The 14,312-nt window shown below is 38.7% G+C and overlaps 1 protein-coding gene across 1 annotated transcript in view; it reads left to right on the forward strand.

The window, feature by feature from the left end:
- Positions 1-13,242, forward strand: part of C6H1orf87 (chromosome 6 C1orf87 homolog) — a 95,332-nt gene extending 82,090 nt beyond the window's left edge. The window contains exons 10-12 of the mRNA XM_044944908.2: positions 843-922; positions 5,183-5,390; positions 12,685-13,242. Coding sequence (XP_044800843.2) covers positions 843-922; positions 5,183-5,390; positions 12,685-12,845 — 449 coding nt within the window. The 3' untranslated portion in view covers positions 12,846-13,242. The remainder of the gene's footprint in view (positions 1-842; positions 923-5,182; positions 5,391-12,684) is intronic.
- The last annotated feature ends 1,070 nt before the right edge of the window (positions 13,243-14,312 follow it).

Genomic DNA, 14,312 nt, shown 5'->3' on the forward strand with positions numbered 1-14,312 from the left:
GGTGTCCATAGGTCTGTGGATTCATCTCTGGGCTTTCCATTTTGTCCCACTGATATGTATTTCTGTCTTTGTGCCAGTACCATACTGTCTGGATGACTGTAGCTTTGTAGTATAGTCTGAAATCAGGCAGGTTGATTCCTCCAGTTCCATTCTTCTTTCCCAAGATTGCTTTGGCTGTTTGAGGTTTTTGTGTCTCCATAAAAATTGTGAAATTATTTGTTCTAGTACTGTGAAAAATACCACTGACAGCTTAATAGGGATTGCATTGAATCTATAGATTGTTTGGGGTAGTATACTCATTTTCACTATATTGATTCTTCCAATCCATGAACATGATATATTTCTCCATCTATTTGTGTCATCTTTGATTTCTTTCACCAGTGTTTTATAGTTTTCTATATATAGGTCTTTTGTTTCTTTAGGTAAATTTATTCCTAGGCACTGTATTCTTTTTGTTGCAACGCCACCATCACTTTTGCCTGGAAACTCCTATTCACCCTCAGGTCCCCAGTTTAAGTGTCACTTCCTCCAAGAAGCCTTCTCTGATCCTTCACCACTCCTACCCCTAGCCCAAAAGAAATTTAGTTTCACATTTTCCTTTGTTGTGTTTATGGTAGTTTGTAATTAAATAATAATCTTGAGTGATTATTTAGCACTTACCTCCCCTTTGTGAGCTTCATTAGGGCAGGAATTAGATCCTTCTTATCCACCAGTATATCCCCATCACCCCATACAATGCCAACCACATAGCAGAGTCTCAACGTTTTCTTTGCCTGGCTGTATATGTGTATATGTTAAAACGAAGAGACCAAGTTAAAAGCATTTTTTTCTTTCTTGTCCAGGAAATAAAGGAAAGGAAATTTCTGCTACTCCAGGGCATCCTGAAGCTCCTGAGATATCTCAAGGAGAAACTGAACAAATGGTATGCAGCATAGTATAGAACTTGGGGATGGGCTTCACCAATCCTTTGCCTTCTATTCTCTGATGCTGGGTTAGGCCTTCCCCTCTGAATTTTTGATTTCCACCCAGTACCTCAATATCAGACCATCTCTGACTTTGAGACTCTACTCAAGCAGAGAAGGGAAACAGAATAACTCCAAGAGTATGGTTGATTTCTGTCTGAGCATGTACGCTTGCAGAAACTTCTCATCACCACTCAGTGACCGACTTGCCATTGGCCCCCCAAACATTGAATCTGTAGCATGTGAACGAGTGTCCTTCGAAAGCCTGTGACCAGTCATCAACTGCCATCAAAATAAAGGGTGGTTGTGAGGCCTATTTTAACATCTTAAATCCAGCTTCCAGAAGCAGGGTGACCTTTTCCCCAGACATCACATTTCAAAATGTAATGGGCTCTTTGATTTAAAAAAAGAAAATCTGGCAAGCAGTTAAAATTCTTTTTAATATTCTCAGCACTTAGCCAGAAGATGCAGACAAAATTGAAAAACAGCCTGAGTTTCTCTGTTGTTGTTTTTTTAAATGCCTGGATTAGAACATAATTCATCTTCAAATGACGGGAGGCCTCTTCATACACTTCACACTTTGAAATATTTTAGAAAATAGTATCCATTTTGGCATGCCTCTGCCATGCAAGAAACAACAGCAAATGCTTTTCTCCTTGAGTGTTAAGTCTGTTGTGTGTAAGATTATCAAAAATATATAGTTTGCTCTTTTTCTTGCCTCGTTTGAAGATTTTACTGCATCTCTGCAATAATCGATTCTCACATTCCTATAATAAGCAGCATTCATTGTCTCACTTTTTAGAAAGGGAAACGGAAGCAGAGGTTTGGTAAAGCAGCTTTCTGATTATCCCAGAGAAAGTTTTTCATTTATGTATTCACTTATTCATTCAGTAAACATATCCTGAGAACCTACTGTGTGACAGTCACTAACCAAAACTTGTAGATACATAAATGACTATCTCACAGGCCCAGCCTCTGGATCTCTGGGGGAGGGGAGAGATACTCTAACACACACTATCCCATAATAAGTGCTATGACAGATAAAAGAGCTACAAAGAACTGCCCCTCTCCTAGCCTGAGGCTGTCAAGGAAGGCCTCCCACAAGGAGTGAAATATGAGTTGGGCCTTGAAGGATGAATAGGAGCCCAATGCATCGAGGCATAGAAGGGCAAGAAGGACTTTTACAGCAGAGGAAACAGCATGTAAAAGGCATAAGAGTATCAAGCAGCTTTATTTTTTTCCATTTTATGTGGCTGGAGAAAAAGATGCATACATCAAAAGAGAAGCAAGAATAAGAACTTAAATGATTTCAAGGGCCAAGAAAGGAATTTGGACTTCATCCTGGCACAGTGGGACCAAAACAGTATAGGGTGTGTTAGTTACTTACTTACCTACTAGGTTAAGCCTGTCATTTCAGGCCCGTACAAATTTCCCCATTCCCTGTCTTTAGTGGTCAAAGAGAGTGTGGAAATGTCCGAAGAAATATGTAATTATTTAAAGTCAGTTCCTCAACCCCAAGGACCTCTTTGAACTTTCTAAAATCATACAAATCCTATGAAAATGTGCATTTATCTGAGTAGATTATCTGAAGCTTTCATTGGATTTCTAAAGTAGTCCAAAGCTCTAAAAAGTATAAGAATCCCTACGGTATTTACTTTATAAAAACTTTCAGCTCCTTTCAAAATTGATTTTATAAAAGTAGAACTCTTATACATTAATCTCTTAAAATGTCCTGGTCACTGGTCATCCATATGGATACAATTCTGTATAGCATTATATTATTTCAAACAAGATGATTCTTCATATCCCCCAGCATGGATCTACATGGATCTACTGAATTCATGTTTGTTGTTAACTTGGCCTCTTATTGAAATTACTATTCTTTAGAATAGTAGGATCTCCACAGTTTATATGTGAGAAGTTTGAGACAAGGATGGAGAAATCCAGGTATTTGAAAGTTGGGAGAAGCAAAGATGGTGTACAAAGTGGGAGGCCTAACTCTGTGACAAATTAGTTAAGAACATTTGGATTGCAACTAACACAACCAACTCAACCACCTTAATTTATCAGATGGATCAGATCAGATCAGATCAGTCGCTCAGTCGTGTCCAACTCTTTGCGACCCCATGAATCGCAGCACACCAGGCCTCCCTGTCCATCACCAACTCCCAGAGTTCACTCAGACTCACGTCCATCGAGTCAGTGATGCCATCCAGCCATCTCATCCTCTGTCGTCCCCTTCTCCTCCTGCCCCCAATCCCTCCCAGCATCAGAGTCTTTTCCAATGAGTCAACTCTTCGCATGAGGTGGCCAAAGTACTGGAGTTTCAGCTTTAGCATCATTCCTTCCAAAGAAATCCCAGGGCTGATCTCCTTCAGAATGGACTGGTTGCATCTCCTTGCAGTCCAAGGGACTCTCAAGAGTCTTCTCCAACACCACAGTTAAAAGGCATCAATTCTTCGGCGCTCAGCCTTCTTCACAGTCCAACTCTCACATCCATACATGACCACAGGAAAAACCGTAGCCTTGACTAGACAAAACTTTGTTGGCAAAGTAATGTCTCTGCTTTTGAATATGCTATCTAGGTTGGTCATAACTTTCCTTCCAAGGAGTAAGCGTCTTTTAATTTCATGGCTGCAGTCACCATCTGTAGTGATTTTGGAGCTCAAAAAAATAAAGTCTGACACTGTTTCCACTGTTTCCCCATCTATTTGCCATGAAGTGATGGGACCAGATGCCATGATCTTTGTTTTCTGAATGTTGAGCTTTAAGCCAACTTTTTCACTCTCCACTTTCACTTTCATCAAGAGGCTTTTGAGTTCCTCTTCACTTTCTGCCATAAGGGTGGTGTCATCTGCATATCTGAGGTTAGTGATATTTCTCCCGGCAATCTTGATTCCAGCTTGTGTTTCTTCCAGTCCAGCATTTCTCATGATGTACTCTGCATAGAAGTTAAATAAACAGGGTGACAATATACAGCCTTGACGTACTCCTTTTCCTATTTGGAACCAGTCTGTTGTTCCATGTCCAGTTCTAACTGTTGCTTCCTGACCTGCATACAAATTGGAGCATATTTTACATATATAATTATTTACAAAACAAATTGTGTATATAATTTATATTTAATATATAAACAATTATATATAATAATATATATATAATTATATCCAACAATAGAAACATAACAAATTAAAATCAGAGACTTGAATTTTGAACATCATCACAACTTCTCATATCCTCTCTCTTCTCTGATGTTAGTTTCATATCCCTTCTCTGTCTCTTTCTTCTCACTTCTCACCCAAAATAATCTCTGTTTTCCTATCTCTGCCTTTAACTCTCACAAGTGGTTCCAAAATCGCTGGATATTGTATTTATTGGTCATTTTGCATTAGATGTCCAGTAGCCGGCACTGCACTATGTGCTTAGACACATGATGTTTCTCTCTACAACCATATGGATCAACAGGAGGGGTAATTCCTGGAAAAGTGGGGTTGGGCAGGTCAATAAATGCCCACTCTCTTTACATGGCAGGTGACAGAATGTCCTTCATGGAACTACTGAAACTCATTTGTCTATTTATTCTAAAAACATCTCTATTCTGTACTGGACATGAGTTTAGGATACAAAGATGAGACTATATAATCTCTATACCCTTGATCTAGTTTTCTGTCTACCATTAACCGTACAATCTCAGTAAGTCTATTCCCCACGCTGGGCCTCAGCTTCCTTTGTTAAATGAACAGGACATGCAAAGCTAGAGGCACCCTGATTCATTACAGTGAGCCCACACATCCAAGGTAACATCACATTATTGCTTAGATCATTTTTGTTAAGAATCTTACACTCAAGGATTCAGAAGTTTTCCCACCAAGAAATTATAAGCATTGTCTATGCATCCCCATAAGGCAGAGTAGAACATGATGAAAAATCTTAGCTAGTTACAAAACCTCTGTGTAAAATAGAAATGCAAGCTGAATAAAAGTCACAATTTTACCTTTCCTTTAAAGAAAAAAGAAAATACTCAGCATAGTAGTCTGTGTCCAGTAAGACTTGGCAGATATGGTCCTATAGCACTGAGGACTTGAAATCCATCCTCCAGATTTACAAGACAGACCTACAATAAATATTGCTAGTTGTGTAGCCTTGTCATTGGCCAAGAAACTGGGGGAGCTCTGGGTGGTGAATGCATTACCAGTGAGATGTTTGTGTTGTTTTGGTAGAAAACTCCAGAAAAAGATTTGAAACCAGAAAACCCACCTGCAGAGACTTCAGCCCCCAAAGATATCCTGAATGCCTTGAAGATCAGGCCAATCTCACAGCCTTCTGTCAGTCCTGTGATGAAAAACACAGCTGAAGAATGTGAGACATGGATCGACAGGTTCAGGAAGCTAGAAAACGCCCTCTATCTGTGTGATCTGAGTAATACAGGTGAAGTGTGCAGCTTACAGTTCATACACCTTTCTTTTTTTTTTTTTTTTCTTTTTTCATTTTACACTGGGATCCACAAATTTTTTTTTTTAATTTTTGTTGGAGTATAGTTGCTTTACAACATTGTACTAGTTTTTGCTGTACAGCAAAGTAAATCAGTTATACATATATCCGTTCTTTTTTAGATTCCTTTCCCATTTAGGTCACCACAGAACACTGAATACAGTTTCCTGTGTTATACAGCAGATTTTTATTAGTTACCTATTTTATATATACATGTATATTTATGTTAAGGGTTTCCCTGGTGGCTCAGACTGTTGAGAATCTGCCTGCAATGTAGAAAACCTGGGTTCAATCCCTGGGTCAGGAAGATACCCTGGAGAAGGGAATGGCTACCCACTCCAGTATGCTTGCCTGGAGAATTCCACTGAAAGAGAGCCTACAGTTCATGGGGTCACAAAGTGTTGGATACAACTGAGCAACTAACACTTCCACACTTTCACATACGTTAATCCCAATCTCCCAATTTATCCCATCCCCTCTTCTCCCCTTGGTAGTCATAAATTTGTTTTCTGTATCTGCAACTCTACTTTTGCTTTGTAAATAAGTTCATCTGTATTATTTTTCTAGATTCCACATATAAGCAATATTACACAGTATTTGTCTTTCACTTTCTGACTTACTTCTGGCTGTATAGCAATCTCTAGGTTGATCCATATCACTGCAAGTGGCATTATTTCATTTCTTTTTATGGTTGAATAATATTCCATTGTATATATGTACCACATCTTCTTTATCCATTCAAGACAACCCTCAGAATGGGAGAAAATATTTGCAAACAAAGCAACTAACAAGGGATTAATCTCCAGAATATACAAACAGCAAAGGCAACTCAATATGAAATAAAATAACCCAATCAAAAAATGAGTGGAAGATCTAATAGACATTTCTCCAAAGAAGACATACACGTTGACAAAAAAAACCCATGGAAAGATTCTCAACATCACTAATTATTAGAGATATGTAAGCTAAAACTACAATGGTTGGCCATCATTGTCAAAAAATCTACAAATAATAAATGCTGGAGAGGGTATGGATAAAAGGGATCTTCCAACACAGCTGATGGGAATGGAGAACAGTATGGAGTTTCCTTAAAAAACTAAAAACAGAGCTACCGTATGTTCCTAAAATCCCACTCCTAGTCATATACCAAAGAAAACCGTAATTTGAAAGGATGCATACACCCCAGTACTCACTGCAGCACTATTTACAATAGCCAGGACATAGAAGCAATCATATACCTTTCTATTTGTGTTGCAGTCTGTAAGTGGACACCTCCCTTTCTTTCACTTCTTAATAAATATAATTTGTACATAAACCATGTGCCTGGCACTGTGCTGAGCACAATCAGGAAAAAAAGATAAATCAGACATGAATCCCCTACCAGGTTGCTGACAGTTTCTCTGAGTCTAACCCACAATCCAATCATGTAACTCCCCTGATTGAAATCTTCAGGATACCTGCTAACAGGCTGACCTCTAAACTCTTTAACAGGAGTTTGTATTCCCATTATAATGATTAATTTGCCTTCCTCAAACGTGCCTTGCTTTCTCCTGTGGCTATGCCTTTTCTAAACCTACGCCCTCCACCTGAGCTATCTGCCTCTCTAACTACCCCACCCCCTGCCAGCTCCTCACTTTGTCCACCTGGCTAATTAGTGTCTAAACATCTTTTAGGTTGGAACTCAAGCTCTACTCCTCTGAGACTTTCATGATTTCCCCAGACAGATCTAGGCCAACCTTTATCGGCCTCTCAGAGTTCTTTAACACCCATTATCATATTTCTATATTGTATCTTTCTATTTGGGACTTCCTACTATCCACCCAGTAGACTACATTCCTTTTTTATCCTGGCACATTGCACAGTTCTGTTCGACCTTTTTTTGAGTGAACAAATGAGTGAATGTTCATAAATAACTAAACCCAAAATAGAAGGTAATAAATGCCATTAGAGGGTGGTGCTACGCGGGCATTCGGAGAAAGGAGAATTCCTTCATAGTGAGGTGATCAGGAAAGGTTATATTAGCTTGAAATTGCTCATTAAAGATAAAGTACCATTTATATACAAAGGAATGAAATAGAGGGCCCTTTCTGGTAAAGGTGCAAGTCAGCCAAGCAAAGCATTATGTATGAAGCTCAATACAAGGAATTTGGTTTGAATAGAATATAAGTGCCATTAAGAAGACTATTAATTGAAAAAGGTGAAACTATAGGATGGGATCAGATCTAGGAAGGTGTTAGATAACAGACCAAGGAATTTGGATTTAATTCAAAGACAGTGAGTAGCATGTTGAGTTTCTAAGCAGGGATTGATATGGTGAAGTTGTATTTCATAAAGGTCCTCGATGGCTATGTGGAGAATGAAGGAGAAATTTAAAGCATAAAAAGAGTAAAGGATGTTATTGCAATGTCTAAGTGAGAGAGAATGAAATTCAGAACTAGGTCAGAGACCCATGGAATGGAAAAGAGGGAGCAGATACAAAAACATATGCACTAAAATTGTTGTGCTTAATTACATACTGTGTTCATGAAGAATTAGCATTATACATGGAGTCTAAAAATACGGAACACTCTAGTTCCATACCACCAATGGTGGTTGCCAGGAAAAACAGAGAAATGTTGGTCAAAGGGTACAAACATTCAGCTAGAAGATAAATTACAAGGATTTAACATACATCATGGTGACTCTCATTAACAATATTGTGTTGTGTACTTGAAAGCTACTATTAGAGCAGAGCTTTAATAGACTCACCATAACAACAACAACAGAATGGTCATTATGAGAGGTAAAGGATTTGTTAACCAACCTTATTTTAATAAACATTTTATAATATACATGTGTATCAATCATCACATTGTACACCTTAAACGTATACAATGTGATATATTAATATCAATTACATCTCAAAAAAGAGTTAATGTGCACATTAGTACTTTCTAGAAGTGATCATATAACAATACTAAGACTTTTTCATTCTCTGTAATGTTTTTGTTTCATCTTGCTTTGAATTCTAGATCACATAAAATATAAATATCATATAATACCCAAGGACTTCTAATAACTATACCAAAGAGAGGGGGGAATGAAAATTTTAGATGAAAAATTCATCTAGCTGAATTAGAAACTCATTTATTAAACTTCTGTTATAAGCCTGGCACTGTGCTAGAGGCTAGACCAAGAGGAAAACCAGAAAGGATGAGACATTGTCTCATCAAAGAACTTTTAGGTAAAGGCTTACCTAAAGGCTGGCAATAGTTCAATGCCAGTAAAACAAAAATTTTAAAGACAGATTATAGTAAAGCATTATAATTGAAGACACAAACTAGAGCTAAAGAATTCAAAGAAAAGACAGAAGAGATTTTTTTCTTAAGTACACTATGTAATGTGGGCAGGTACTCAGAGAGGGCTCATTGGAAGAACTTGAGCTGAACTTGGAAGGAGAGGTATGGAAGACTTTGAAATCATCTTCTGCAAAGGTTAGAAGGCAAGAATGAGTATGGTGGGGAAGAGAGTAAGAAAGACTGAAGGTCATGTTGAACCAGATGGTGAAGCTGATACCGTGTTGTGAATCCTGTGGGCTGGGATGAGCTTAATTTTCTACCCAGTGTTCACCAAGTTTCAACTAGAGGAGAACACTGTGAAAGCTGAAATGGATCATTTAGGGAAGATACTGGAGAAAAGGAGATCAAAAGGTTACTGAAATAGTCATCAGTCTAGGTATACATAGCAAAACTGCAAGAGTGGTAATGGGGTTACAAACAAAACCAAAACTCAAGCAGAGAGAAAAGATGTTTCTAAAGAAACAAATGCTGAGTTTTGATGATTGATGACAGATCATAAACTTAGTTGCTAAGAGACTCCCCAAAGACTGGGACCTTTCTCATACTTCTGAACTGTTCTGGGGGAAAAACACAGTTTTGTTGACTTTGGGGCAGATTCTGGCAGATTTAAAATGACTTTCTCATGGCCTTTTCACTATTTATGCCTGTTTTCTCTGTTTCTATGAAATTCATTAGTTCTTCAATAGCCAAGGAATGTGTCAGCCAGATCTGGAAACATCTATAACTATCTTTAATGAGGAAAGAGGATTAACTGAGGTCATCTTCTTGGTTTATTAGCCACAGTATTTAGCAGACCACCACAGCCTTCTTCTAGACTCTGAGTAGATGATCCCTACTCTGCCCAATGATGAATCAGTGATCTTTATTATGTGCAAGGAAATATGTAGGGCAGGGTGTTCTTTATCCAGGCTGAAGGCAGAACATCCATCATTAAATTAGCATTTCTGGGAACCTACTCTGTGCTTATTCTTTAATGGGGGTTGTCAAGAAAATATCCTCGAGGAGAAAGAATAAGGAAGGACTATGAATAGCTGGTCATGTTTTCTAAAGAAAGATGGGTGGTTGGGATAAATGTCTGAGTGACTGGTGGATTTGGAATTTTCCCAGTGAACTAAAGGCTAAATAGAAAATATTTTAGAGTTCAAAGAGGCAGAGTGCAAAGAGAGCCCTCAAGGATATTCTCTGCATGGGTCTGGACTTTGTATACATGGCATCACTAATTCCTCACATCAACCACTTGCTGAAAGGATTAATGTTCTTATTTAGAGAGAAGGAAGCCAAACTCAAAGTGATAAAATATCAGCCAGTGAGCAGTTGAGGCAAAATTCTAACCCCAGTTCTACTGAACTTCCCTCTATACCAGACTCCCATGACATACTGGAAAGAGCATGAGATTTGGCTTGTTGCTCTGTTTGTTTGTTTCTTTGTGTGTTTTTAACCAGATTCAAGTTCAGACTTCACCAACTGCTGTCACTTTTATTCTCCAAGTCTGTTTCCTCATCTGTAAAATAGTAAAACTGATAAAAATAAAACATATCTCCCAGATTTGAGAAAGGATCCAGGGAGATTTTAAAGTTCTTTACAAACTGTAAAATGAAGTGGATAGTAAAGAGGTTCTTGCTGATTTCATTTTGGTTCTGGTGGGATAGGGACAGGCTTTGACAACACTAAGAGGGATTGTAAAGGTTATTTTATGCAGTTGTTTTGGGCATTCCCTAATGACAGCAAATCAGACAGAAATAAATTTCAGCCAATGGACTTTTGTCTAATACTACAAATCCTCTACTAATGGTAAAGCTTAGAAGATAAAAGAAAAGGCCCCCAACACCACCATTGGTGATTCTTATATGTATTTCTTAGCATTAATTCTAATTTTTAATTAAAATATAAATTATACACAAATAATCTCTTCTAGTTAAAATATATTCCCATGGGTTTTAAATAATGTTGATGACATAACTATTATAACCATCCTGTCATAGTATCTACACTAATAAGTGCTTTATAGTCCTAACACTGTGGTAAGCACTTATAATTTTATTCATTTTCATCCAATTTAATTATTCATATTTTAGAGTCAAGGAAACTGAGGCTCAAAAAGTTAAAATGTCTTTCTCAGTCAGGCATACTCCAAAGCATAGGACTTATATTTGCAGAGGTAGAGTATGAGGAAATGTCTTGAGGGGTCCAACCTAGACCAGGTCAACAGCAGCCACCCCATCCAGAAAATTGCAAAGATGCAACTGACCAACTCAAAGAAAGATATTTCTGCAGAGGAAAGGACCAACATTATCATAGGAGAAAGAGACCACAAATAAACCTGAAAAGAAACAGCAAACTGGACAGAATGGGATGGAGTGAGATGGGATAGGATGATATGGAATAGGATAGGATGGGATAGGATGATATGGAATAGGATAGGATGGGATGGGAAGGGACAAGACAGGACCGAATAAAACTGGATGGAATAAGTCATACTAGGACCCCAGCTGTCTGCAGTCCACTGTTAGAAACACTCATTAGAGAGTAGTTCAGAGGAGAACATGACACTCAACTATCGTTGCACGTTTGAACAAAAACAGAGCTTAAACAGAGGTGACAGGTGTCACTAGAGCCCAACACTAATTGACTGGCCATGGTTTTCTACAAAATGACCAGGGGACCACTCCCTATGGATTCTCTGAGAAAAAATGTCACAATCATTATGACAACTTATGCGAATACAGGAGACTAGAAGAACAACATGCAAGGGATATATCCTTTACCCCTATAACATGATATGATACCTGTAGTGTAGATGTTCACAATTCATGGAAAATATTTAGAAAATTATCTGAGCCCTGCTTGAAACAATCTCTTTCCCTTCATTCTATAATACAATGTGATGATTAAATGCAAGGACTAAGCACAACCTTGGGCAAGAGAATTCTCATCTCCATGCCTCAGTTTCCCTCTTTGCAAAATGAGTTGTTGTGAGGATTAAGTGAGTCAATATTGGTTAAGTTGTTTGGAGGGATGCCTGCCACATGGTGAATGCTGTATATGAATATCAATCAATATTGTTGTTGTTGCACTCTAGTTAATTTTCTGCTTCTGTTATCATCCTGACTGGTTGGAGATCTTTCTAAGGTAACAAACCCCTTCTCAATATCCTGTCTATTCCCAGGCACAGTATGTGACATTTATAAACTCACAAATCAAGGTTTATCAATGAGTTATTGATTTTTGCTGTTATCGTGTTCTACACTTAAACTCCTCTGCAACTATCAAAATCTGCTTACCCTTAGCATGAAAAGCACATCAGCATTGCTACACATAACATGTGGGTACTAAAGTGTATCTTGGGATGATAAGTACCACCATCTCTATTCCACAGATTTAGACTCTAAGCCACAAGAAGTTAGATGATTTACCTGTAATCACACAGCAAGCTCGAGGGAGTCACAGTAAATACATTTCCCGAAATGCATAAAAGTGAGCTATTTAAATCCTGCATGTTTAGGAATGTGTTTGGATATTTCAATAAGATAAACATAAAACCAGAGCAATTATGAAGTGTTTTTAGCAGGCACCCCACCATTTTCAAAAATTGGTCTCTTAAAGTTTTATGGCTACAAAGAACAAGCTAAAATTGTTTTAGAGTCTACCTATGGATTTTATTGGACCCCATCCCCTCTCCCCCAGATCACTGTCAAATTCCTCTCAGCATCTATGACACATGGTCAGGACTGTATCTTTTTAGGATGTCATATGTTTTGTTTTTAAAGCTTAAAGTTTCAAAATATTAGCATTTAATTTTTGCTCAGAAGTCATTCAAACTAATGCATTTTCCTGTTTTGTGTTTTCTCCATTCTCTTTTAAAAAAACCTCTCACTCACCCGACCTAATGACAGGAGTCCTAGAGAAGGAACGAGCCAGACGCCTCATTCACAACTACAATCTCATTTACAACCTGTCCCTGAACCCTCGGAAAATTGACCAAGCCTTGCGGAGTTTCTGTGCTGGAGAAAATATGCTCTTGGAGCCAGCGCTTCGGTACTTAAAGGAGCTATGATAACAAGCCCATATTGTGAGAACAGATGTTCCCTTTATCTCTCTTTTTACCCAGACACGTGTTTCTCCCCAGCCCGAGTGCAGTGGTGGAGGCACTGTCAGAATTGAGGCCGGCGCAGCTATTGTAGACACTTTGAACTTGGACTTGGTTTCTGGCTAGGATGCTTGCTCATAAGCAGCTCCAAGTGATCTGAGAAAACCAGGTTTTTCTCTTCTGAGGTGGCAAAAGCCCAATTTCTTAAAATCCTCTTCTAATCTTATAAAGCTGATGATGAATATTCAAAGATTTTTTTTCTATATTGCTGATCAAACAGTACTTTTTGCAAACTCTGCAGTTCCATATAGTAAAAAAATATTCTGCTGCTGCTAAGTCGCTTCAGTTGTGTCCGACTCTGTGAACCCCATAGACGGCAGCCCACCAGGCTCCCCTGTCCCTGGGATTCTCCAAGCAAGAACACTGGAGTGGGTTGCCATTTCCTTCTCCAGTGCATGAAAGTGAAAAGTGAAAGTGAAGCCGCTCAGTCATGTCCGACTCCTAGAGACCCCATGGACTGCAGCCCACTAGGCTCCTCCGTCCATGGGAATTTCCAGGCAAGAGTACTGGAGTGGGGTGCCATTGCCTTCTCTGGGAGGAAAAAAAAAAAAAAAAAAAAAACATGCTAGATGTTGTCAACTTCCAAAAATGCCTCTCAATAATAAGTCAATCTTTCCTCTAGTCACTATTCTAGGATTTCCACACTATAAGAAAAATAAAAGTATTAACAATGAATTGTCTTAATACTAAGCAGCAGAAGCAGAATTTCAAGTGAGGTTTTCCGAACAAGTCTAATATTTTCTCTAGTACAAAACTAGACAGCGTTACACTATCCCCAGGGATGTTTCCGCAGAGTAGTGGATACAAGTTTTTAGGAGGGACTTCTGGGACAAAGGATTCTGTAAATAGGTAACTTCTTCTTTGTTTCCTCTGGTAGCAAAATCAAGCAAAACTTTCCAGTCATTCCCATAGTTCTCCCCCTCCCCCAATTTGCACCCCCTGCATAACACACATTTACATTCACATCACACACACAGGTGTCATGAGTTCATTGAAGGAAATCTAGAACTTTAGAGAAAGAAGTATTCCTAGTACTATTATTAATGCTGAGGGACCTGGATCCTGATTTTCAAATCTCTGTGTGTGGGAGACAGGATGAAGAAGTTAGGTCAAGGGAAAAAATAAATTGAAGACCTCTGTTGTTGTTTCGTCACTAAGTCCTGTCCTGTCTGACTCTGTGACCCCATGGACTGTAGCCCACCAGGCCCCTCTGTCCATGCGATTTCCCAGGAAAGAAGACTGGAGTGGGTTGCCACTTCCTTCTCCAAGGGATCTTCCCAACCAAGGGATCAAACCCATGTCTCATGCATTTGCAGGCAGATTCTTTACCACCTAGCCACCAGGGAAGCCCCTGAAAGTTTCTGAGTATCCCCT

The sequence above is a fragment of the Bubalus bubalis genome, chromosome 6, assembly GCF_019923935.1.
Source record: "Bubalus bubalis isolate 160015118507 breed Murrah chromosome 6, NDDB_SH_1, whole genome shotgun sequence".
Lineage (NCBI taxonomy): Eukaryota > Metazoa > Chordata > Mammalia > Artiodactyla > Bovidae > Bubalus > Bubalus bubalis.